General features: G+C 33.2%; 2 protein-coding genes across 3 annotated transcripts; both read right to left on the reverse strand.

Annotated features, from left to right (window-relative positions):
* Positions 1-218: 218 nt before the first annotated feature.
* On the reverse strand, positions 219-24,640 carry LOC134270749 (uncharacterized). 2 transcript variants are annotated; one of them, XM_062752993.1, is made up of 4 exons: positions 24,243-24,640; positions 6,194-6,290; positions 5,502-5,684; positions 219-548 (listed from the first exon to the last, which is right to left on the reverse strand). In XM_062752993.1, exons 1-4 carry the CDS (start codon positions 24,576-24,578, stop codon positions 325-327), a joined length of 840 nt encoding a protein of 279 aa, XP_062608977.1. In that variant the 5' UTR covers positions 24,579-24,640; the 3' UTR covers positions 219-324. The 2 variants fall into 2 exon arrangements, with proteins under 2 accessions (XP_062608977.1, XP_062608976.1); XM_062752992.1 differs by lacking the exon at positions 24,243-24,640 and adding an exon at positions 6,377-6,973.
* On the reverse strand, positions 9,252-17,489 carry LOC134270747 (uncharacterized). The gene is made up of 7 exons (XM_062752990.1): positions 17,402-17,489; positions 13,852-13,957; positions 10,207-10,361; positions 9,972-10,037; positions 9,820-9,873; positions 9,614-9,670; positions 9,252-9,487 (listed from the first exon to the last, which is right to left on the reverse strand). Exons 1-7 carry the CDS (start codon positions 17,451-17,453, stop codon positions 9,420-9,422), a joined length of 558 nt encoding a protein of 185 aa, XP_062608974.1. The 5' UTR covers positions 17,454-17,489; the 3' UTR covers positions 9,252-9,419.
* Positions 24,641-27,721: the final 3,081 nt, after the last annotated feature.

A 27,721-nucleotide genomic window follows, 5' to 3' on the forward strand; every position in this document is an offset into this window, starting at 1 on the left:
TTTCAGTAACCTATGGCGGCCGATGGGATATTGCCCTTGCAAAACTCAGGTCTATCGAAAATATTTTGAAAATCAGTTGTTAAGCTTTATCTTTTCATTTCGAGTATAGATATGCAAAATCAATAACATCCCTTTAATATTTTCAAAGGAAAAAAGTGAACCATCGATTATAAAGTTGAATGCAAATGCATGAAATTAATATTTTATAAACTTTAATATTTATAATCTTTGAGGATGAAACAAGAGTCATTAATTTTTTAAAAATCCTGTTAACCGTCGAATTTGTAACCAAATACATTTCAAATATGATATATACATGTAATCTCAAAAATTATGAGCATGCGCAAAGACCTCAAGTTCACTGATATGAAAGTGACAATTTGTGTTATCATATGCATTCATCTGTAGTTGTATAAATTGTCCCACCAGGCACCGGGGACAAACAATTATTACATTCTGGATCTGACTGCCGGAGTTACAGTATGCCATCTCAGAAACGTTTGTTGTTAATCCTATTCTGACGTCAAAGTTAACACATGTGGCTGAATCTGTTCAAAATAAGAAAATTTGTATGATGATTATTGATCCAAATAGTAATTCAAACGAACAATTGTGCAAAAAGCTGATTAGCATTGTTACGAGACAATTCAAATTTTGAAAAGAGCAAAGTTTGATGTCATATATTTTGATCTTAATTACATTCCTAAAGATATTTGATACTCTAACGATCTAACATCTATTGTGATTATACACACAAGTACTCTGAAGTTGACATAAAAAATGCACGAGTTTTTGATTGACAATATCTATGTGGGTTTAAGAGACCAGGTCTTCCAACAATATAAAATGGAATTCCCATGGGTACAAATTACATCCCGTTATTAGTAGACCTATAATTGTATTCACATAGCAGCATTTGTCCAAAATCTCATACCTGAAAAGAAGAAAACACTTGCTGTGGTCTTCAACTCGACATTTAGATATACATGTATCGACGCGGTATTGTCCATTAACAAAATTATGGTTATTTCAATTCTTTTGTCGGTATGATATATCCTGGTGAGCTTGAGATTACAGATACCACAGAGTCTGACACATCTGTTTCATATTTGAATATTTAACTTGAAAAGGACGTTAATGGTAGTCTAGCAAACAATCTCTATGATAAACGTGATTACTTTAACTTTTCAATCGTCAACCCCTCTTACTTATGCAGCAATATATCTTCATCACCTGCGTACGTTATGTATATATCTCAGTAGATTCGATACGCAAGAGCATATTATACGCAAGAACAATTTCTAAAACGAGGTATATAATTGACAAACAAATTGACGAAACAAGAATATCAGCAGTCTCGTTTTAAGTCATCATTTCGTAAGTTTTATGGTCGATACAATGACCTTTTCAGCAAGTACAATTTTTACTGAGTCAAATGCTGACTTCATACTAATTGCCAGTCCATTATTTTCACACTGAATTGACGAAGGATTTTCCATCATTTACCGATCATGAAAAGGAGCACACGGCGGGCAGGGGATGCTCACTCCTCCATGGCACCTGATCCCACCTCTGATTTTTTTAAGAGCTTGAATACTGTACGTTATCTCCATATATTTCATGTTAATAATGTTTATTTAAGGACGCTCTAAACACTGCACACTTAAGAGCTCTATTTATTGGATAGTTTTATGCAGTTAGAGTGATCTGCCCTTTGATGTAAGATTAAAGAAATTGGTATTTACCGTTAATTACATAATTTATGATAGATTTAAATATTTTTAGCATTATATAAGACCAAGAGTACGAAATTTAATTCATCATTTTCATATATTTTCCCTATGTAAGTAAACAACAGTGATTTCTGCTCACAAATAGTCTATTGTCTTTGAAATTTTTTCCTGCGCAAATAAGGCACGTACCCTATATTCTAAGTGAATGAAAAAGTCTCAATATGCAAATCTTTATATGATATATTTTTCTCTGAGTCCAAAAAACCAGTTTCTGTTAGTATTTAGAGCTTCCTTAATGAAACAATGAAATGTTAGTAAAATGTGTTCTTTGTTGTCTTTATACATGTAACCGCTTTACCTTGGCTGCAATAATGTAGCCCTCTCCGGTCTTTTTTTTTTATCTGATATTCTAATAAGAAGAGATTTTTATTCACTGTCGACAACATAGCCCGTTTAACGCCAAAACCATTTAATAAATCTGAGTGTTTAAATTTCTTTTCGTTTTCATAATATTGCTTATGTTAAGCGTAAAGTTTTGCGCATTTATTTTTGTGTGATTTGGTCAAGGTATTTAAATACCGTCTCAGGCCGTTTTGGTCATTCGAGTTTGTACTCAGCTATAAATAGCAAATAATACCATGAATATTGATGTCGAACACAATTTTTTGTTCAGGGGAATTTATTTTTAAGTCGTTTACAATATGTTTTCTATTGCAGTTTTTGAATGTCCAGATTTTGCAGTACAGTTTGTTTTAAAGAAATTCTAAGGGCATAAAACGATTGCATTTTATATTATAGGTAACTAAATTTGTAACAATACTTTTCATGTATATCGATATTAAAGAGAAATAATTTTATAATGCGGAGAGACCAAGAAGACTTTATTCAAATACTTGAATATTGTAAATCGGAGGGAAGATTACGAGAACTATTATGTTAATCGAGTTGAGTACACGACTCATATCTAATAAACATTGTAAAGTATAAAATGTTCTTGAATTTTATTATGGATTAGAAAAGAAATGTTTTATTTGCGGATGAACAGAGTGAAGTAGAAAATAATACCTGTTATTATATGATTAAATAATTTCCATCTCTCTGATTGGCTGAGATCCAACTATGTTAGAAAAATACTACGTTGTATTGACCTGCACGTGACGTTCCAGGTGAATACAAGGATTTATTTCCACTACATTGATCTAAAAATAGATCAGGAAATTCCAAATTGATACAAATTGTTTTGAAAAACATAAGCGATTGTATAGCTTTGGGTAAGGGTGGTGAAAGGGGATGCAAGGACACCCCCCCCCCCCCCCACCCAAAATTAACTGAACAACAATTTTTACTTTTTCTCGGCTGTCAGTTTTCCCTCATAATACTCATTCCTTTCAAAGTCTATCCTATAAAAAGAGTGACATTATATCTTCTTTCATGGCAACTAAAATAGATAAAAAAAATATTCAAATTGATACGACTGGTAAGGTTTATTTATAGTTTAATTCTGCTTCTTTCTTCTAAATGGCTAAGACTTCATTAAATGCAAACAAGTAATGAGCTGTATCATTTTATCGGTGAATCATATAATAAAACAATTGTTGCTGTTTTTTGAGGGTCAATACAATGATTTAGCCATCTTCGAAGTACAATATTCATCTCGCCCTTCGGGCTCGGTGAATATTGTACTCCTCAGATGGCTAAATCATTGTATTGACCTCAAAAAACAGCAATAATTGTATATTGCTTCTACTCAGCCGCCATGACAGTTCAAGCGTGACGTACTAAGACTTGCACTTGAAATTTAGAATAACTCAATAAAGCAGGTACGTGTCGGTGTTTATAAATAATTGTGATGAATAGTATCAGTAAACATTGATAAGTAAAACCATTCCATGTGTTATTTCTACGTAAACAGCGATATTTAGGCTTAAAATAAGGTATTTCCAATGAAATCCGCTCCCTATAGATCCTTAATCTCATTGGCTGTCTTAAAATAAAATCTGTTAAGGTCAGTAAACATGGCTGATAAATTTAAGTTGTGGTGTTGACATACACAAAAAATAACCGATATATGGATTGTTCTGTGTATTTTTGGATCGAAAAATGTCTTGGATAACTACAAGGACTGTTCAGTAAATAATGTCCTGAACTGTATGACATACAATACAGATATCATATGACATTAAGCTTGACTTTTTCGCATTATTGAATTTTTAATGAATTTATTATTTTATAACAATTTATGTGACCACTTTTCATCAAATAGTTTCATTGTGAGAAGCTGGAAAACAAGGGCTATTCGAGACACTGCATGTAATATGAATGTTAAAGAATCAATAAACTAGAGTGAAATTAAACGCTTCATTCAAGCTGCTGTAAAATTCGTTAAGAATCCCAATGAAATATTCACTGAAATATGTAACATTTAAGGCAACCAATGTCTGTCTTACAGACAAATGAGCAGGTGGATTTAAATGATAACAAATTATATAATGGGCATCAAAAATGGGTACTGTCCTTGCAAACAAAAATTATAGACATCATTTCGGGAGTAGTTTGACAGTAAAAAAGCTTAGTACTCAAAAGTCACCCTATGTTTTGAAAAATGAGTGAAAACGACAGCGTGTAAGAATATCTAAACAATTATTTTAAAAAATGAAAAATTGTAGTTATTCTATTTGGTATTTTTGGGATAAAAAGAAAGTGATTTTTTTCACACTAACAATATTCGCCAGATCTTCCGCCTTTTGATTTGTTTCATTTTCCAAACTTGAAAAAAAACATCTTTCAGAACAAAGAAACTAGTCCAGGAAATCATAAGATCTGCCATTTTCCAGTATACATGTACTAGGGTCATACCCAAAAATGAGTTCTGAAAACAATCAGAAGTTGGATAAATTTTTTTATCGATATCAGTTTTAATTGAAAGAGAATATGAAGTTAAATTATTAAACGTTTTTTGCTTCTTACTGAGCACCGAGGACATTATTTATTGAACAGCCCTCATACATTTTGGAAGTCCGGGCAAGACATGTTAATTAAATAGCCGTTTACTGATAATTTGAGCCGAAATCCGTGCGGGAGTGAATCGCTCCCGCTTTGCACCATTGGAGATCCTAAGGAATTGTAGCCCCTCCCCCCCCCCCCCCCCCAAAAAAAAAAGGGAGAGGGCTACATTATTGCAGATAGCTTTACGTATGTGTATATGTGTACCGTAAATCATCTCATATCTTAAAAAGAAAAACTAAAATTAAGACTCTTAAGACTTTTAAAACATAAGATGCCTTATATTTATATTAAGTTCGATGAGACAAATTTAGGCGGAAAATTTGTGACCACGTACATAACGTAAATTAATACAACGCGGAAAAAAGTACTTGTACAGTAATTTCTGGATTATGATGAACATATAAAATTAAAACATTTTAATCATTTAGGCCATCCTTAAAAAATTGTTTGTTTGGAATTGCCGCCTGGAGGGTTTCAGACACAGGAGGGAGGGAGGGAGGGAGGGAAATTATTTTTTCTTAATTGAAGAAAAATTATAAATTTTTGATAAAAATCTCAGAACAAAAATACCTAATTTTACATAGATCTGACACTATATTTCAGTGTTTTGTATGGTGCATGTGATACATGTAATGGGCAAAAAAAATTGATTAAATAAATAAAATCTTCCTACTTTTGGTCAATAAAATTTTTTCAGGAGGGGGGCATTTCAATGAGGCGGGAGGCAATTCCAAACAAACTATAATTTTATTTTGGCCTTACCATGATATTTGTACGTCTTTATCTGGTTTATCTCGTACACTCGTCCTAAGTCGAGTATGAACCATGGTCTCGCGTGATCTGTTTCACTCCCCTCTAACGTTTTTTGTCCGTTAGTTACATAACTGGTATCAGAACCAGAGGACGAATAAACAGTCTTCCCAAGTGCAGCATTCACAGAACTGGCTGAAAAATGACCCTTTTTAATATAGAAATTAGGAAATTTGTAATGTTAATACAATGTACACAGTCATGAATAAGCAAGTGTTACATATACATGTACAGTGTATATTCTGTTCAAAGATTTAATAATGAAAAATAATTAATTGTTTACAAATATTGATTTAAGTTTTGTAAAGTTCACGTCATTAATGAAATTTCTGGATATGCATGCATGTATTTGTAATTTATTTACGTTTTTGCTAGGAAACTCCCATCAAAATGTTTATCAAATCAAAGATGTCTCCCAAGTTAAAGCATGATTTGGCATTATATGGACATCAAGTTTTGTATTGTCCATACGATTTGGTTAAGACTCAATCTGATCAAGACACGTTCAGTATTCAGTTTAAGGAGAGGACGTTGTAAGTATTAAGTACTTGTGACCAATCCTTTTGTTGTAACATCTTAACAATAAAATATGTTCAAACCAATTCAGTATACAAGGATTAATGCATGTTTAATTGTACATGTACCTGCTTTGATATTGTAAAAGGGAAGGCAAGCTCTTGCTCCTATTTGTGTTATAAAGCATTCCTGGTATTCTTTCAGGCATTGTGGTTGTTGAGCCATCTATATGGAAAAAGAAGTATAAAAACATTGCAAATCGAGAGAGAGAGAGAGAGAGAGAGAGAGAGAGAGAGAGAGAAAATACTTACAGATTCTGAAGTAGTGTTCTTCTTGTCAATAAGAAAATATTGAAAATTGCTGTCGGATTTCAGCATCAATGGATAATCATTGTCGTCCACAAAATTAAGCTCACACACCAAGAGTTTTCTGCTATAATTTACTGATCTACAAGCTGTGTTCCGGACGCAATGTGATATACATGTGTTTTTCCCATATTTGTTTGCGGTATGAAAAGTTGCATTGAGTCTTTTTCCTTCCTCTGTTTTCAAAATAAATTGATTGTAGGTTCCGCAGTCAGACAAAATTAAAACAGGACAAAATAACGCATTCAATACCGAAAAATAAATGTTCATGGCTGTTTTCATGGCGCATTAATTTTGTTCTTTTTATAAACAGCTAATGTTAAAAATCCAGTATTAAAGTATTTCACATAACAGGGACAATCAAATTTATAATAACCATGCCGAGGTCTTTCAAAACAATTAACTCTCCGTTTGACAATTCATATTTAATATAGCCGGTACTTCGACTTCTCCCGGAGAGCATTTATAGCTTTTACTTTTATGAACTTGTGTCACATTACATTGATCGACAAGGACTAAACCGACCAATCATGTCTTTAATTAATGCCAATAATTGAAATAATTTATACGGTATGAAAGGATTTTTTTGCAACTGGAAAGTCGTAAATTGAAACTACCATGTAACGGTTGTAATCGAAAAGAAAGTAAAAAAAAAAACTTTAAAAATTTTTTTCAGTTTGTTTCTTTGTTGTTATTTTAACGTCCCTCAGAAAAAACAAAGTAATTTCAGATTAGTAGTCACGATTACCCCTTCCTTTCTTGAATACACATTGGGGAACAATATTTTCTATATTTTTAAGGCTCAATATATATAAATGTTATTTTAAAGGCACTGCATGGGATTTGAGTTTACAAGTGGTAAAATCCAACTTATACCCAAAGCCTCCTTTATAAGGAAGAAATTCTTCAAAATTCATTTGTTAGTTATAATTTTAACACTAAATATTCCCAACAAACAGATTGAATTTGAGGTGCACTTACATGTACCTATAATGGATTACTAAACTTCATAAAAATTGCGGGTTCCAGTAAATGTTCTACCAAGCTTCCTTCTTTATTCCTAACTAAAAATACTAGTAATACAGTCATGTAAACAACACTTTTGGAGTACTTTACAACAGTATATATCTTCGAGAAGTGGTGTATATTAGATATTAGATACTTAAAATATCCAAGGAACTTTTAGAAATCTCTAAATCATAAAATTTTAGCAAAATTAGTAACAATAAATCTACAACTTTCAACACGTTACACAACCTTCCAGAAGAATAATGAATGTCCTACCTTTCTGATATCACAGACAGTTGCTTTTTCAACAAGAAAATTATAATAAAAAAAAGAATATAATGTATTCAAACAATCTGTCGGAATTCCCGTAGGTACCAATTTCGCCCCGTTATTAGAGGTTCAATTTTTAGTATTGATATCAAGCAGAATTTATTTAAAGAATTTATACAAGGAAAAAAGGTAAACAATTACTGTGGCCTTCAAATTGAAATTTAGATATACATGTGACTATGAAAATGTGTAATGAATACAATAATTTCTTCCATTCACATGTCGACTTGATATATATTCCAGTTAACTTGAAATAAACCACAGAGTATAACACACTCATCTGTTTCTTACTTGGATATTTAACAAGAAAAAAGACGTTAATGATAAAAAATTAAAAACAAAACTTTTTGATAAACGTGGTGTACATGTAGGTATCGCCAACTAGTGTACATGTAGCAGTATGTACCCTTATCACCTGCATGTAGGATTTATGTATTCTACTTGATTCTAAAAACAAAAGCATGCTCTACAATCTAAAACAAGGCAAACTATTAACAAATCAGTTGATAAATCAAGGATATCAACAGTCTCGTTTAGTCAACATTTCGTTCTAAGGTCGATGCAATGACAATTGTAATAAAATTAAGTCGAATGCTGACTAACTTTTCCAATTGTGAGACCATTATTATCTACATATTTTTTTCTGTTTTTTCACTATAAAGACAAGAAGCACACGTTGAGTATGATCCAAGAAGGGGATATATGCTTACTCTTTCACGTCACCTGATCCCACCTCTCATGTTTTAGATGCCCACTCTTGGTTTGTATTGTTTAAATGGTCTAATGAGTTTGAACACTGTTGGTTATCTCCACGTTTCATTTCTAAAGGATTGCTTCCGTGGGGAAGACTTAACGCGTTCTCTCTAGAGTCGCTGAGTAAGGAACGTCACGGTTTCGACTTCAGTGTGGGACGCAAAGACTGCGTGCGGTTCTGCCTATGAAACAGTATAATCCGAGGTCCCGCAGACCCCCACTTCTCAACGGTCCTGGTGAATATAGGGACATGTATAAATTTGAAATCTTCCCCCGTTAAGTGGTGGCATCTCCATATGAGTTAAAGAAAACACATACATGTAATATATAATATACCAGTAGCTTAAAATTGGACATTTCACGGTTCATTTTGAAAAAAAAAACCCATGTAAGTAATGATTTCAATTACTTGATAACATGTAATATCAAGAGCACTTTAATCTTTTTAAAATTGTGATAATTACTGCAGAAATACGTTTTATATAATATACCAGTAGCTTAAAGTTGGACATTTCATGGTTCATTTTGAAAAAAAACAACCCATGTAAGTAATGATTTCAATTACTAGATAACATGCAATATCAAGAATACTTTAATCTTTTTAAAATTGTGATAATTACTGCAGAAATACGTTTTTTTCTGTTTTACAGCAAAGAGGTGACCACTCGAAATGTATAAAAGTACCAGAATAATGAACTTTTCTTGATATATATAAAACACTTGCAAAAAAAAAAATATTTTTAAAGTTTAATTGCATCATTCATGTCATTATAATGAAATCATATTTTGCTGGTCTTCACAACTGCTTGAATACAGCGGGATAACCATTTGCAATCGAGCAACAAAAGGCTTAAAGTCAAGGATCCAGTACAATATACAATGTACATGCATATATCTTCTACTTGTCCAAATCATGTAAAGATGGAGCAGATGGAGTGGTCCTATTTAATATCTCTTGCGGAGGATCTGTGCAAAACAATTCATTACATATCTTACATTATAAAAAAAATTGTGAAAATAGGCATTTCATTACATTTGAATATTAGTTATGATTGTAGCATTGCAGTCAAGGATACAAGTATTTTGACTCACCCTTAGAGTATAGCGGAGGTAAGGGCTCATTAGTATATGGGGATGATGACAAATTTCCTGTTAAATGAATTATTTAAAGATTATGTAACTTAAAGATCAGGGAAAAATAGAACATCACTCTCATGAAATGTCTATTTGGAGAGAGAGAGAGAGAGAGTTGAAAGAAATTCGATATATATTCTAAGAATTTTGTTATTTTGACTCACCGTCAGAGTATGGCGGGGGTAAGGAATCGTTGTGGTATGGTGGGGGTGAAATTCCTAAAATATCACAGGAATTTTTTTTTAAGTTTGCCATAAAATTTACTGAAAATATGAACTTCCAAAAAACAGAAAACAAATGATATACTTTAACATACCTGTACGCTGATGAAATTGCTGTTGGGAATTTAATGCTTCGGAAGAAGAATGGGACGGAACCTGTGCTAAAGAATAAATATCAGATTAATTTTAATTATTAAACATAATGCCAGTGTAAATTGATGTACCGGTATGTATGTAGACCTGTGTGAGAGTGAGGGTATGGGTGAGAGAGAGAGAGAGAGAGAGAGAGAGAGAGAGAGAGAGAGAGAGAGAGAGAGAGAGAGAACTTACAGGTGCTAAATACCACATTGGTAGGATTTGATGTTGAGTGGATAACAGTGCCCGCTGTTCTTTGCTTTCGTCGACAACACATGCAGGTAACAACTATAATCACTATAGCAACAACACAAACTAAAACCCCTACGATAGCTCCGATGTAAAGTAGTCTATGGGTGAAAAAAAGAATGAAAAGTATTAATACGTGCGACCATTAGAGAGAAATTTTAAGTGAAATATGTGATAACGTACAGTATTTGAGCTCAAAAGTCCATTAAACATTAGAAAGTAGGAGCAGAGGTGGGATCAGGTGCTATAAATGAGTGAACATCCCTGCCAACCTGTCCCACCAGCCGTGTGCTCTTTGTCATGATCGGGAAATAACGAAAAAATCCATGGACAACCCAGTCAGCATGATAAGTTGTATTCGCTGAAAAGGTCATTATATATCGACCATAGAACTAACGAAATGATGGCTTTAAAGGAGACTGCTGATATTCTTGCTTCATCATCTTGTTTGTCAATAATTTACCTGTTTATAGAAATTGTATATACGAAAAATATGCTTGCTCATGCGTATTGAATCAACTGAGATTCATTAATTCCGTATGTAAGTGACAAAGGTATATTGCTGCAAAAGTAAGGGAGTCGACGATTTAAAAGTAAAAGTCATCACGTTTATCGCAAAGCTTTGTTGATAGATCACCATTATATTGTATTTTTCTAGAAAAATATCTAAACATTTCACAGATGTGTCAGACTCTGTGGTTTCTTTTATTTCAAGCTCATCGGGATATATGATGTCGACATAAGAATGGAAATAACTATTGTTAATTGACAAAACGTAGTCGATATATCTTATTGTCGAGTTGAAGGTCAGAGCAAGTATTTTCTTATTTTCACGTAAAAGATTTTGAACAAATTCTGTTTGATATGTCGTTTTCTTTGATCTTTTTTTAAATAAAAAAATCAAAACTCTTAAAGGTCTTTTTAAAAAACTATAAAATTAACTAATTACGAAATTGATTTATCAGTAAGTAAAGTTACCTTGAGTAAGAAATAAAAATTTCTGATATCGAAAGAAAATCAAAGAATAACCTGAATTATTTTTCACTTGCATATATGGGTTAATTCGATACGCAGGAGCATGCTCTACGTATAAACAATTTCTAAAACGAGGCAATTGCAAGCTATTGACAAACAAGTTAATGAAACAAGGATATCAAAAGTTTCGTTAAAAGTAATTATTTCTCCTTGTCAAAAAATACAACCTATCATTTAGACAAACGCTAACTAACGTTTTTCATTCTAATTGTAATTGATACACTGAATTGTGTACGGAATTTTCTGTTTGTGCCGATCATGACAAGGTATACACGGCGGGCGAGACCATACGACAGGGAATGCTTACTCCTCCACAGCACCTGATCCCACGTCTAAATTTTGGGGGACTGCATTTGCTTATCGTCTCAAGCCACGGTTCGGAGTCCGCTTATAGCTATCTCCTACCCGTGGCTGCTTGATCACACTTGAATATTTACGTCTGTATGCTGTTTGCCTTGGTCTTTAGGGGTTGAAAAGCAAAAGAAAACAAGTTTTTGTTGTCGAAAAAGTCTTTAAATGTTTTACTTGTTTTACATGTATATACCTTACTTTTTAGTTTGTATATATCTTGGACTCGTCGACAGTTTGCCATGAAAAAGATCAAAGGGGTACAATATCTAAAACAACGGTCCAACGATCTCTCTCTGTGTTTTTTTTGACCGCCTAGAAAAACATTGGAAATGCAAGAGTCTGACTATCTGAGTTTATAGATTTAGAGAGGAAACCATTTTTTAAAGTTTAAGAATTTATTTTGTATTTTTTCTCATTTATCAATCGAAAATTATGTACGATTGTTGCACGAGATACCTGATCGGTAAGAAAATCTAGAAAAATAACTTGAGAATACAATACGTTCGTAATCAGAATACGAGTCGAATTATTAACGACAAGATGTGTTTGTGAAACACTTATGCCCCCGTATGGCAACATAGTGAAGTTTAAACTTTTCTTGAATGCAAATTTTATATATTGGTACCCAAAGTAGGGTCCTCTAAATGGAAATACAATTGTGAAATATGAAAACCCTATCACCGTCTGTACCCGAGTTATGGCCAGGTTAAAGTTTTTCATAAGTACAGAAATCTTCAAGTTCAAGGTCAGAAGGTCAAGGTTATTGGTATCCAATGAAAGGTCGTGTCAAAAGAATTACATATGTGAAGTATGAAAGTCCTAGCCCTTACCTTTCAAAAATCTAAGGTCAAGGTCAAAATGTCAAGGTTATTGGTATCCAATAAACTGTCTTGCCACAAAGAATACATATGTAAAGTATGGAAGCCCTAGCCCTAACCATTCAAAAGTTGTGGCCAAGGTTAAACATTTTGAAAATTAGGCCAAACTACAAGGTAAAGGTCAAAGAGTCAAATTAAGGAGGCTGGGGGGTCAACAAATTAATCACAAATTAACCATCAGATTTGACTTATTTTTTAGATACGGTATCTGAAGCTGTCAACTATGATTTGGCAAAGAAAAAATTCATACATTTTAGTTTTAAAATTTGATCATTATTGTGTATATTTATATGGAGCTTTTCTTTTAAAGGAGATAGAAATAGTCTAAAAATGGCTGCCACCCCCAGCCTCTTTAAAGGTCCTGATATCAAATGAACTGTCTTTTCACAGGGATTATATAAATAAAGTATGAAAGCACTAGCTGTAACTCTTTAAAAGATATGGTCAAGATTTGTTTTTTTAAAGACGGTCAAACTACAAGGTCAAGGTCAAAGGGTCAAAGTTCGTGGTATCCAATGAGAGGTCTTCTTACACGGATTACGTATGTGAAGTGTAAAAGCTCTAGCCTTAACCGTTCACAAGTTATTGCCAAGGTTAAAATTTTTTCATAAGTACGGAAATCTCCAAGGTCAAAATGTCAAGGTTGGTGGCATCCAATGAAAGATCTTGCCACAAAGGATACATATGTGAAGTATAAATGTCCTGGTTACTACTGTTCAAAATATATGGCCATAGTAAAAGTTTTGAATTTTTGTGTAAAAGTGGGTCAAACTCCTAGGTCAAGGTCAAAAGGTAAAATTTTGTGGTACCCAAAAAAGGTCTTGTCACAAGGAATACACATCTTAAATATGAAAGTCATAGCTCCATTAAATCAAACGTTAAGGGTAAGGTTAAAGTTTTTGCAGACAAACAGACAGACAGATAGACAGCTAGACAGACTGACGGACGGACGGGCACGACAAAAACTATATACCCCGAAACTTCGTTTACGGGGGCATAAAATTTGATTAAAAAATAACACTATGATCATCAACAGGATACGAATCAATGTCTCATCGTTCTCCAGAATTTTTGAAAACCTCACAAGCTAAAAGAGTGACCTGATTTCCACACATATACGTTGATAAGTAATACTTTAAAATGGAAAGAGATAAATATTTATTATGATGGAAAAGGATTTTCCTTAAAATATCTATGCACCCTTTTCCTAAGACAAATGAAAGGGCGCTTAATCATTTACAATTGCATATAGAAATGTACATTAAAGGGAAGGAAATTAAGTTGATATAGCTATATTATTACTTTTTGATTTATTTATTGTACTTACGTATTGTAATTTTGAGTACTAGTAGTACTAGCAGATGTAGAGTTAGACGTATATCTGTAGTAGGAATAGTATCTATTATAGTACTGAGCTTCTACGGTGATTAATCCTGTAAAAATCAAGATGAAATTTGAATAGTCCGTTACATATTCCATGCACTTTTTATATTGATTAAAAATTAAAAATTAAAAAGTGATTCGTTGATGTATGTCTGTGTAAATATTATGTATTTCAAATAAAAATGCCAGTCTTACTTGCACACGATTAGGAGAAAAATACTTGATAAGAAATTTTTTCTCTCGAAATTTTAAAATGAGGATATCCATTTCCATAAGCTGATCAGTTATCCGATACCTATAAAATACTACAGGTCCGTGCACTTTTAAAACTCGCATGGTTTTTCGCAAAATATTTTGTCACATTGTTTAAATAAGAAATCGTGTAATGAGGCAGAAATATATATATATATATATATATATATATATATATACAGTAAAACACGTTTACGAACACGGATATAGCGAATTCACGGATATAACGAAATTGTCCCCGGCAAAATTCTTAACAAATCTTTGTAAAATTTTACGGTTATAACGAATTTACGGATATAGCGAACTGATTTTGAGTCCCGCTGAGGTTAAATATAATGAATTTTACATCTTTTATAACGAACTTTCAAAGATTTCAAAATTTGAATAATTGAACTGACTTTATTTTCTCTAGCATTTGAATATAAAATTCAATTCATAATAAAACCTTAGTTATCGAAGGTATGTTTTGTAATATTTGCTTCCCTAACATATTTGATAGTAACTTTTGAAGGAAAACATGCATATTGTGAATTCGCTATATATGCTTATACGAATTCGTGATACGGATATAGCGAATTACGGATATAGCGAACTCTGATATAACGCATTTACGGATATAGCGAACTGATTTTGAGTCGCTGATGTTAAATATAATGAATTTTACATCTTTTATAACGAACTTTCAAAGATTTCAAAATTTGAATAATTGAACTGACTTTATTTTCTCTCAGCATTTGAATATAAAATTCAATTCATAATAAAACCTTAGTTATCGAAAGTATGTTTTGTAATATTTGCTACCCTAACATATTTTGTAGTAACTTTTGAAGGAAAACATGCATATTGCGAATTCGCTATGTATGGTTATACGAATTCGTTATACGGATATAGCGAATTACGGATATAGCGAATTAAATGAACAGGTCCCCAGGACTTCGCTATAACCGTGTTTTACTGTATATATATATTAAAAGTGATTGTTTAACTTAATTTGAATTTCATTTCACTAATTAAAACATTATTCACAAATAATAATTGAAAATATTTTGATGTGCTCTTAATGGTTTTCATGGTTTCTCGTCAAACGCTGTCATCTTGTATCTGTTAATTTGAAAGCAGTCCTTTACCTTGACTAGACACAGAAAAATGCAGCTCATGTTACTTCTGTCTTTTCTATACATTAACGTGTCCCCAAAGCACAAGATGAAAACAGCTTGTTATCTCATCTGCTCTTCTGTTTTCAATGTTAAAAACCGGTTTTTTTTTTTTTTTTTTTTTTTTTTTACATTTTTACCTACTAAATAAAACATGGCGATAACGAACAGTATTCCAGATCAGAAGTCCATAAAACAATACAAAATAGGAGCAGAGCAAACACGGACCCCCAAAACATCAGAGGTGGGATCAGGTGCCATGGAGGAGTGAGCATCCCCTGCCGACCGGTCACACCCGCCGTGTGCTCCTTGTTATGATCGGGAAACAACGGAAAAATCTGTCATCAATTCAGTGTATGAATGATGGGCTAACAATAAGTATGAAATAGTCAGTCATCCACTGACTCAATGATAAATTGTATTTGCTTACAAATTCATTGTATTTATCATACAACTTACGAAATGATGACTTTAAAAGAAACTGCTGATATTCTTGTTTCATCAACTTGTTTGTCAATAAGATGCCTCGGTTAAGAAATTGTTCATACGTAAAGCATGTTCTTGCGTATCGAATCAACGTGAAATTAATAAATTCCGTATGCAGTGATAAAGGTATATTGTTGCATACATGTAAGTAAGGGAAGTTGACAATAGAAAAGTTAAAGTCGTCAAGGTTATCGTAGAGCTTCGAAGGTAGATTACCATTAAGGCCTTTTCCAAGCAAAATATCCAAACATGAAGGAGATGTGTCAGACTCTGTGGTATCTTTCATCTCAATCTCACCAAGATACATTGTATCGACATTATAGAATGGAAATTACCATTGTTAATTGACAATACGACGTCGTAGATGTATGTAAATGTTGAGTTGAAGGCAACAGCAAATGTTTTCTCTTTTCACCATAAGATTTTGGACAAATTCTGATTCATATGAATAAAAAATAGATCTGCTAATAAGGGGCGCAATTGGTACCCAAAAGGAATTGTAATACGAGTAGATTGTTGGAAGACCTGAACTCCAAAAACCACATAGATATTGTCAATCAGAAACTTAATCGTTTGTCTTTTTTGATGTCAACTTCAGAGTACTTTTGTGTACAATCAGAATGTTTTTTAACAAAATAATTTTGCAAATGACCCATGACAAGGTAAGTAAATTTACGAGTTCCATTTTCATTGAAAAAAAGCAGCCATCAATGAAACTCTGTATCAAAACGACTGGACGTTAATTTATCGTGGGGAATGGTTGTCTATAAAGTTGAAAAGTCGTACGTTTTTAAGCTGTTTGTTTTGGTAAAATCTTCATATTGTCCAAAAGTTAGATTTACACCATTTCTCGAATATATTGTTGCACATGCAGTACTCTTGAAGTTTCTCCTACACTACTGTTAATATCTAAGTGAGGAGTAAAGAAAGAGGCTTGGTTGAACATTTACTTGAACCCGCTATGTATCTTTGTTTGTAAGGATTCTTATGAAGTTACGAAATCCAATATATATATATGATAGTCCAAATTCATTTTTGTTCTTAGTGATATCAAACATTTTCAAAACTGGCATATGATTTTGAAGAATATCTTCCTTAGAAAGGGATCTTTATGTATAAGTTGGATTACCACGTCTAGCAGAATTAAATATATATTATATGAATAAATAATGTAAGCAGAGACTAGAAGAATGTGACCTTAATTTGTGCGGAAAACCATATGAGCTTAAAAGGTGCGTAGAATTATCAAAACATGTCGATACATGTATGTATGGTAAAACTTCATTTCTTTAACAGTATATAAAGCAAATTGTTAAGATATTAACCTATGTATATTTTTTGACATGATTTTCTATTGTTTTCTCTTTACTGGCATCTGCACAATCATTGTATAGATATTGTGCAAGTGGGAAGAAACAGAACTTATCAATTTTTTAATTTTCACAACAGAGCAGAAGAAATGCATGGATTTCCGTTAATGTACAGAAAATTACTTTCAGTTTACACACTTTTCACTCTACCAACATCGAGTTACACTATTAATAAAAAACGCGCATAATTGATATAGACACTTAATGGTTTTTTTCTTCAATATTTACGTACCCACAACGTAACCAAATAAATTCAAAATGTAACGAAGATTCCTCATTTTCATTTACATGAATAAACTTCCTCATTCTCCAAGTTGTTTTTATGTCACGCATGGTTAAGCTAAATGTAGCAATTTAAAAGGTAAGTTGACGTGCAGAATGAAAGTTATGGGAGTCATTCTGACCGGATTTTAGACTGATCACTAACAGTGACATTATAAAATTGTAACAGGGGCAAGAATGAACATTGTTCCTCAATCATAAACACAAAGCGAATTAATTCATAAATTAATGGTAATATAAAAACCAAGCTTTATGATAAACGTGATTACTTTTCAATCGTCAGCTTCTCTTACTACAGTATACCTAGCTTTATCAGCTGCATACGGGAATAATATCTCTTATAGTTCATTCGATATGCAAGAGGATGCTCTCTTAGAATGTACAATTTCTAAAACGAGGTCAATTATTGGCAAACAAGCAGATGAAACAGAGTATCAACAGTCTCGTTTAAGTCATCATTTTGCCAAAAACAATTTATCATTGAGTAAAATGCTGACTGGCGTTTTTCATACCAATTGTTATGCTATTATTATTATTTAGACATTGGATTGGCGACGTATTTTCCCGTTATTTCCCGATTATGACAAAGAGCACACGGCGGGTGTGAGCGGTCGGCTGGGGTTCTTGAAAAGATTTTTAAAAGAATGTTTTCCTATATATTTCACTGTAAAACTTGGGTTCTTTAAAACAGTGGCGTAGCATCGTTTTTGAAAATGGGGGGGCCAGCCAGAGAAAAAAATTTTTACTTACCTGAAAAAGTTGACAAGCAACAAAAAAAAAAAAAGTTAACTTTTTCTCAGTGTCAACTACTTTTAGTACCAATTATAATACTACATTTTCAGTGTATCACTAGATGTGAGGGGGCCAGCCAGGCTTTCAATTAACATTTCCTATAGTATAAGTAAGGTTGGGAAAAAAAGTGGGGGGCCAGCCCCCCCCCCTGGCCCCCCGGTTGCTACGCCCCTGTAAAGTGGCCCCACCCTGCCCCCGGGGTTCCTGATTCGAACGATTTAGACTCTACACTACCCGTGGATGCTTCCGCATGTTTCGGCTTTTGTGTCGCAGTGGTTCTTGTGAAGAACATTTTTATTATGACCTTTACCCTATTTTTAATTGTCTTTTCCTGATTATCACTCCTAGTTAGTAGACATGACTCTTCATTTTAATAATTTAAACTTCCCTTCACCCAAGGATGCTTTGTACCTTTTTTAAAAATTGATTCAGTGGTTCTTGGGAGAATTTGAAAAGGTGAAAAGTTTACAGACGGACGGACGGACAACTAGACCGACGACGGACATTCAGTTATCAGAAACGCTCACTTAAACTTTCAGCTTAGGTGCACGAGCTAAAACTCTAGACTTCCTTAAACCATTGCTGTACATCCAGTTGCCACAAATTATACCCTATAAGCTGTCTAATCCATTACTATCATTTATATATTTTTAACTGGTTTAAATGACGAAATAAATTAAGCTGTTTTGTAAACTCAATTAGTACTTTGCTTGGTCATGATAGATATCCATGAGGTCAGAGCAATGACGCGCAACAACGGCAATTAAAATATGCATATTGAGAAATTCAAACTTTGAATCGCTGAATCACCCAAAATATTAGTTTCTAGCAAAAAAATCTAAAGATTTTAATAGCATGTAAACTTCATTTTTTTTCAAAAATGTTTTGAGACATGAAAAAATCCTTTGATGGTTACTTCCCAAGGAAATCTATGCTTCAAAATTAATTACCTTAATATGATGGTAAAGAAAAGCATGATGAATATTTATTATGGATAGACCTTGAATGAGTGCATATACCACCCGACAAAATAAAAAATTGGTTAAACTTATCAGAATGTAATTGAAACAAATCATTTGTGTCCCATTAAACCTGTTTCAAATAAGATACTCATTGTTTATTTATTCTTGTAAATAGTGTTTTCTTTGCACTTAATTTCAATTTCTATTGTGGCATTTGACTTCGTGGCCATCAAACGTAGATGAGCTCACTTTTGATCTCAGTCTCACTTTTACAAAAGGAATACAGTATCTGATGGAGAAAATGAGACTAGGGTGAAAAATTAGGTCTCTTTTGTGTTCCAAAAAATGGAAAAATTCTGAATTAAAGGAAAGCTTTAACAATTATATAAGCTTAAGAAACGCAGTTCCCAACAAAACAATGGCCATTATGAGAAGTTTGCATTGGTTAAATAATGAAGGAATCCGACCATATTGACCATAATGGCGGACAACGGGAATTCACCGTTGCAAAATACATGTACATGTATATGTCAATCGAAATTTATCTTTTAGTTAGCATTACTATTCATTTGAATATTGTGTCTCAAAAACATACGTTTCATGCATAAATATCTAAGATCAACTTCAAAAACTTATTCTGCTTTATTGTTTTCAAAAGACACAAAGTGAACAATATATTGAATTTTTAAAACAAAAACAAACTGAATATTCATAATTTTTGAGGATAAGAGGAGAGACATCGACTGTTTGAAAACATCGTGCAAAACATTAAAAAAAAAACAACATCTCATAAATGTTTTAACATGCAAAACCAAATACGATACATAAATCCTAAAATCTCAAAAAACATGAGCATGTGCAAAGACCTCAAGTTTACCTAGTAAATGAAAGTGACAATTGGTATTATCATAAGCATTAATCTGTAGTTGTATGAATTGCCCCACCAGGCACCGGGTACAATCAATTGTTACGTCGTGGACCTGACTGCCGTAATTACAGAATACCATCTCAGAAACGTTTGTTGTTATTCCAGTTCTGACGTCAAAGTTAACACAGGTGGCTGAAGCTGTTCAAAATAAGAAAATATACTAACATTATTTTTTTACTGATCCAGAAATTATATATTTGGTCTATTAATTGCAGAAATAGTTATTGGAATTGATACAACACGCATCCACATTAAGCTTTCAGTGAAGAGCAATATTCACAAGAGTTGTATTTTGGCCCTGTGTTAGAGTCTCGACAGTAAGCCTTTGAGACGATTTGGCTGGACCTATAGACTAAATATTTGCATAATTTCTTTTATCTAAATATAAATTTGGATTCTACAATGTCAATTAAATTATATTCAATAAAACCTTCGTGTTTGAAGTCCTAAAGTTTAAAAATTAATTAAAAACAATTATTTAATTATCTAAAAACGACACATTTAATTTAGTTCCGAAAAAGATAATTTTCAATGTATTCAGCAATAACAAAAGGTTTCCCCAACAAAATCCGATTAAACATATTGAATATATGCCTGCACGTGTGTAAAACAATCTTTACTGGTGTATATAATTTCTAAACGCCAAAATATACAAAAACTCAGAACAATGATTAAAAATATTTGATGATGATTAATCATTAGAAATATTATATTCGTAAGCGTTACTGTGAATTCTGTATGTCGTTATTTCAGTTATCTCGTAGGCCTGTCCTAAGTCGACTAGAAACCATGGTTTGGGGGCGGTTGTTATAAGGCCATATCCAGTTGACGAGTATACAGTCTTCCCGAGAGCAACATTCACTGAACTAGCTACAGGAGAAGTAAGAAACATATTTTAGGTCACCTGAGTCACTCAGGTGACCTATTGCTATACGTTTTCGTCCGTCTTCGTGCGTCGTGTGTTAACATTTGAATATTTTCAGCTTCTTCTCTAAAACCCCTAAACCAATTTCAACCAAATTTGTTATACAACATCTTTGGGTGCCGGGGAACAAAAATTGTGAATTTTATGGTCCCCGCCCCCTGGGGCCTGAGGGGTGGGGCAAAAACCACTAAAATTAATTAAATCTTTAAAAATCTTCTTCTTTACTTCTGGACATCAAGCAGTCAAACTGATGTCATGAATGTAATTAGCATTACTAGTAACTCTCTACCACAATTGTGAAATTCATGGCCCCAGGGTCAGGGGTTCTAATGCTAGGGTGGAGCTATATACATGTAGATTATATAGTGAAAATACATTATTCCTTTGAAAATCTTCTTCCCTGCTCCTGGGTATTAAATTAAACAACTATGTACATAGTTATGATGAGCAAGATTTCCTCTTCTAAAATTTGGAATTTCATGGCCTCAGGGTCAAGGGTTCTGGTCTTAGGGTGGGGCTGCATGGATTGTATTGTGAATTAGTTCTTTGAAAATCTTCTTCTCTGCTCCTAGGTACTAATTAAACTAAGTTAGTACATAAGTTATGATGAACAAGAGTGCCTCTACCAAAATTGTGAATTTTATGGCCCCAGGGTCAGAGTTTCTGGTGTAGGCTGGGGCTCTATGGATTATATAGTGAAAATGCATTAATTCTTTGAAAATATTCCTCTCTGCTTCTAGATATTAGATAAACTAACTAAGAACATAGTTATGATGAGCAAGAATGCATCTACCAAAATTGTGAATTTTATGGCCCCAGGGTCAGGGGTTCTGGCCTGGAGGTCATAAAGCTTAGACGAGCTCACTTTTGACCTCAGTCTCACTTTTCCACTATAATTCCTTTGGAAAAAAGTGAGACTGAGATCAAAAGTGAGCTCGTTTTATGGCCCCCAGGCCTAGTGTTAGGGCAGTGCTCTAATATGATTATATAGTGAAAATACATTAAATCTTTAAAAATTTTCTTCTCTACTCCTGGGTATTAAATAAGCTAAATAAGTACAAAGTTATGAACAAGAGTGCCTCTTCCAAAATTGTGAATTTTATGGCCCCAGGGTTAGGAGTTCTGGTGGTAGTGCGGGCCTCTATTGATAAATTATATGGTGAAAATACACTAAATCTTTGAAAATCTTCTTCTCTGCTCCTGGGTAATTAGCAGATGAACTACCTAGATAACTGTATTGAGCAGGGGCCCTTCTTTCAGAATTTATGAATTTCAAGGCCCCTGGGGGGACCGGGGGGGGGGGGGCTCTACTCATATACTGAAAATGTATTGTTTGAAATCTGCTCCTTGGTATAGCAGACATAATTATATGTGCATTGTACATGATTTTCAAACAATAAATATTGTTTTCTATGAAAAATGATTAATGTACAGTCAATTCTCGAATTATCGCCATTCCATTCATCGCCATTTTCGCAATACCGCCATGATTTGCTAAGAACGTTTTTCTTGCTATATAAAAATTCTCTTTATAACGCCAAATTCGCATACCGCCACCCTGTTTTCAAAACAAACATCCATTTTTAAGTGTCAATTATCTCGATATACCGCCACAGGTGCGTGCGGTCAGTGAAGCGCGGCTAATTGGTTGACGCTATCCCTGTTGTAAAGCATGCAAAGCCAGTCAAGGTACACGCAATTATATAATTACATAAGATCAAATAAACAATGATTTTAACATTAACTGTTATGATAATTTTTTTTCTGTTTAACAAAAATCATTTAGTGACGGCTTTGCCACGAAAGCGGTCGTTGTTTAAGAACACAGATAACGATATTATTTTGATGATCTCTGCTTTAAACAATACAAAATTCTTTGCTTTAAAAATAATTATACGGTACAAATGGTGAACGTTTTATTAACAATGATGCCTTAAAAAAATGAATTTATTCAAGAATTCTTTTACGTATTATCATATATAGCGATAGATCACGACGATCGACCCAGCGTTGTGCAGATTTACATCATCCACATGTATTTGTCTTTATTTCATAAGTGCATATTTTGTTTTAACGAAATTGTCCATAAAAATTACTTGAAGTATTTTAAAATTTAGAAATATGTTTTAATATGTACATGTACATGTAATAATGAGATAGAAACGCTAAATGGTATTCCTAAGAACGGTTACTCTACTTCTGGTTTCCTAAACGATCGGAAATTCAATTCATCGCCAAATTCGTTATACCGCCATGATTTCTAAATTACAAAAGGTGGCGGTTTATCGAGAATTAACTGTATTATAATTTACAATATGGTAGTAAACATCATAAACATTTCTGTAATTTTTACTTAAACTACTTTCATAATTATTATAACAATACCACATCGATCAAACATTTATTTCCTCAAATAAAAAAAAATTATTTGAATTGGCATTTTTGATCTCTAAGATTCCTATTTTCCTCCACATCTTTGAAAAAAAATCAGGTTATTTGAAACAATTTCAGAAAATACAAATGTTTAGTTTATACATGACTGTACATGTACAATACCTTCTTTGAAATCGTGAAAGGGAAGGCAAGTTCTTTCTCCCATGTGTGTAATAACACATTCCTGGTATTCATTCAGGCATTGTGGTGTCTGAGAAATCTAATTTGAAAAAGAAAAGCAAGATCTGTTTGTGAAACACTGATGGCAGCTTATGGCAATAGTTTCATTTTCTCAAATGAATGTCAATCTCCAAAGATCAAGGTCAAAATTTTTGGTGTTGAAAGGAAGGTCTTGTAACAAGGGATACTCCTGTGAAATATAAAAACCCTACTTCTAACTGTTCAAAAGTCATGGCCATAGTTCAAGGTAACTTTTTGAAAAGTCGGTCAAACTCTTAAGACAAGGTAAAAGACTGAGAGGTCTTGTAACAATAATAAACATGTGGTGTTTGAAGGCCCTAACACCAAGAGCTCAAAAGTTATGATCAAGGTTAAAGTGTGAAAGAACATTTTGTAAAAGTGTGCCAAACTCCAAGATCAAGGTCAAGAGGTCAAATTTGGTGGTACCCAAAATAAGGTATTGTCACAGTAAATACATATATGAAAGCTACATTCCAATGCTCTCAAATGGAATGAGCACGGTTAAATCTTTTTCGAGACAAACAGACAGACAGACAGAAAGAATACTTACAGATTTTGAAGTACTGTTGGCCTTATCAATAAGATAATATTGAAAATCGCCGTCGGACTTCAAGAACGTGGGATAATCAATGTCGTCCACAAAATTAAGCTCACACACCAAGAGTTTGCGGCTATAATTTACTGATCTACAAGCTGTGTTCCGGACACAATGTGATATACATGTGTTTTTCCCATATTTGTTTGTGGTATGGAAAGTTGCATTGAGTCTTTTTTCATCCACTGTTTTCAAAATAAATTGTTTGTAGGTTCCACAGTCAAACGAAGTTATTCCAGGATACAATATAACATTCCACACCAAATAGATAATTTTCATAACTGTTTTCATGATACATCAATTTTGTTTTTGTTTTTTTCAACAGAACATATTTTCATAAATCCAGTATTAAAGTTTATACATCACAGGAGTTTACAATTATAAGGTACTCCCATACTCCAAGAAAATCAACAAGTTCTTTGACAGTAAATATTTAATTAATGTACAACTCTCAGGGATATGAACAAGAGTGCAGGTACAGCTAGCTTCTCCACCTTTATAAATTTGTGTAACATTACATCGATCGACAGCAACCCAATTACCAATCATTTCTTTAGTGAACAGCATATATAATTTTTGAAACTGATTAGTCGTTAATTTTTCCGTTAAGTAATCGTTTACTATAGTAATCGAACAAAAAATATTATTTTAGTATGGATTTTTCAAACGATTTTCTTATGGAAACTGATGCCCCTGCATGGCAACGTATGACAAAAGCTAAAATTCTCAAATGGATGTCAAACTCCAAGTTCAAGAGATAAAAAATGTTGTTACCTCGCCCCCCCAAGGACTTGTGTCAAAGGATAAACCTGGTAAATATGAAAGTCCAAGCACCAAGAGTTTGGTCAAGGTTAATGTTTTCTCAAAGTGAGTCAACTCAGGCCAAGGTCAAAATTAATAATACGCAGTGGATGGCCTTAAAAAGTCATACATTTTTATGCAATATGTGAAAGCCCTAGTACCAACTGTTCAAATTATATGACAATTTGGCAGATGGAGTAGCTATTTTTCACAAAACATTTCAATAAATTACTTGCATTTTAATTAAGGAGTTAATTTAGACAAAACAAATCGGGAGCAGTACAAACATGGATATCTCAAACATGAAAGGTTTCATGGGATCAGGTTCCATGGAGGAGTGAGCATCCCCTGCCGACCAGTCAGATCCGCCGTGTGCTCATTGTCATGATCGGGAAATACTGTCAAATCCCTCGACAATTCAGCGTGTAATAAATGGCCTAACAATTGGTATGAAAAGAGTCATTCAGCATTTGATTGAATGATAGGCTGAATTTGCTGACAAGGTCATGTATCGACCATAGAACTTACGAAATGATGACTTCAGACGAGATTGTTCATATCCTTATTCCATCAACTTGCATTGTTTGTCAATAGTTTGTCTCGTTTTTGGGATTGATTATAGAACAGAATATGCTCTTGTGTATCGAGAATCAACTGTGAAGCAAAAGCCCCATATGCAGGTGATAAGGGTATATTGCTAAATTAGTAAGGGAAATTGACGATTGAAAAATTAAGTCATCACGGTTACCATAAAGCTCTGTTGTTAAGTTCAGTCCAGTCCAATACGAAAATTCGTAATATTACAAGTTTTCGTAATATAAAACTTTTATTACGATTTTTCGTAATGTAGTTAAATTACGAATACGCGTAATATAGTTATTTGTAAGAAACTATATTACGAGTTTTCGTAATCCAAGACAAATTCAAGCATTGAAAGAATTTAGTGGTGGGTAGCAAAGTATGACGTCAGTAATATATCAGAACGGCTAATGATAGCATGCTGTCAGTGGTCAGTTAGCCTATCAGAAAGCAAGGAAATTCAAGAAGAAATATAAAGTGGACAATTTCTTTTATTATTCTTTTATAGGAATTTTCCCACGGATAAGACCAAAGTAAATTTCAATATTCGCTCAAGCATGTAGCATTGGTCTATATCACCCGAACTCCCTACTTTTCTTCCGAAGTCTACCCTAAAAATCACACCCTCGTTTCATAATTCAACTGTTCGTGCAATTCTTATTAAAATACACTGAAATTCAATTCTCAGTAAGCGTTTTACAAGTTATCGCCCTTGACATCTCGTATTAAACGCCATACTTTGCTACCCACCACTCAATTTCTTGCAATGCTTGAATTTGTCTTGGATTACGAAAACTCGTAATATAGTCTCTTCATCTGCTATATTACGCATTTTCGTAATTTAACTACATTACGAAAAATCGTAATAAAGTAATCTTACGTTTTTTCGTAAAATTACGAATTTTCGTATTGGACTGGACTGAAGTTACCATTAAAGTATTTTTCTAATATGATATTCAAATATAAAACAGATGTGTCAGACTATGTAGTATCTTTAAGTTCAAGCTCACTGGGATATATCGAGTTTGACATATGAATGGAAGTAACACAAAAATGTTCTACTAAATTAAAAATAATGTTCTTTGTTTTCGTCGACAACACATGCAGGCAATAACTATAATCACTATAGCAACAACACAAACATACCCCCCCCCCTTCCAACGATATCTAAAGTAAATAAAACAAGTAAATATTTATGAAATTTTGAGGATGACAAATTGCAATTTAAACATAATACCATAGTCTCTGACTTCCGTTTCATGATGGGATTTTAATTGCCTAACGGGTAAACTTTATTAAATGTGGATGACTTTTTAAAAACTTTCCTTTATAAAGCATACATCAACACCTGCAAATGAGTATGATCTGCGTAATACAGCCAACTCACAAATAAGAAGCACTTAATTAACTGGGGAGCTTTGAGTCTGTATTTTCCAAGACTATAGTACATTCTGAAAATAATGGTATAGTTTGCAAATTTAATACATCCTTGCTACAAATATTAACTGTCGTTGTTCATACAAATGAAATTGTAATTGAAATTCATACATGAAGTTGAAACGTAATTGAATAGTGTTTTTGGGATTAAATCTATTTATTTATTATGAGGTTATCATTACATCCCACTATATTAAGAAAATGGCAAGAAAGTATAAATAACAACGTTATATTATTTTTTAACTTGCATGGAAGCCATCTTTCTTATATGCACTCTAGAAAACAGAAAATTCAGCATGGATGTCGAAATTTTCAGGGGAAAAATTGGTTACTTTCCTACCAATCCCTTTTTCATCCTGAGTTGGACGAGGACAAATAAACATTTTTTGTTTAAAGTTGGACTAGGAATACATATTTGTCTCATTCATTTGTCAATTAGTTTTTATTAGGTCACCTGAGTAAACTCAGGTGAATTATTGCTATCCGTTTTTTTTTTATCTGTCGTCGTGCGTCGTTCGTTGTTCATCGTGTGTTAACATTTGAACATTTTCAGCTTCTTCTCTGAAACCACTCAACCAATTTCCACCAAATTTAAAAAAAAAGCATCTTTTGGTGAA

Source organism: Saccostrea cucullata, unplaced genomic scaffold (genome assembly GCF_032062105.1).
Source record: "Saccostrea cucullata isolate Sc308-1 unplaced genomic scaffold, CSIRO_AGI_Scuc_v1 ctg298, whole genome shotgun sequence".
Lineage (NCBI taxonomy): Eukaryota > Metazoa > Mollusca > Bivalvia > Ostreida > Ostreidae > Saccostrea > Saccostrea cuccullata.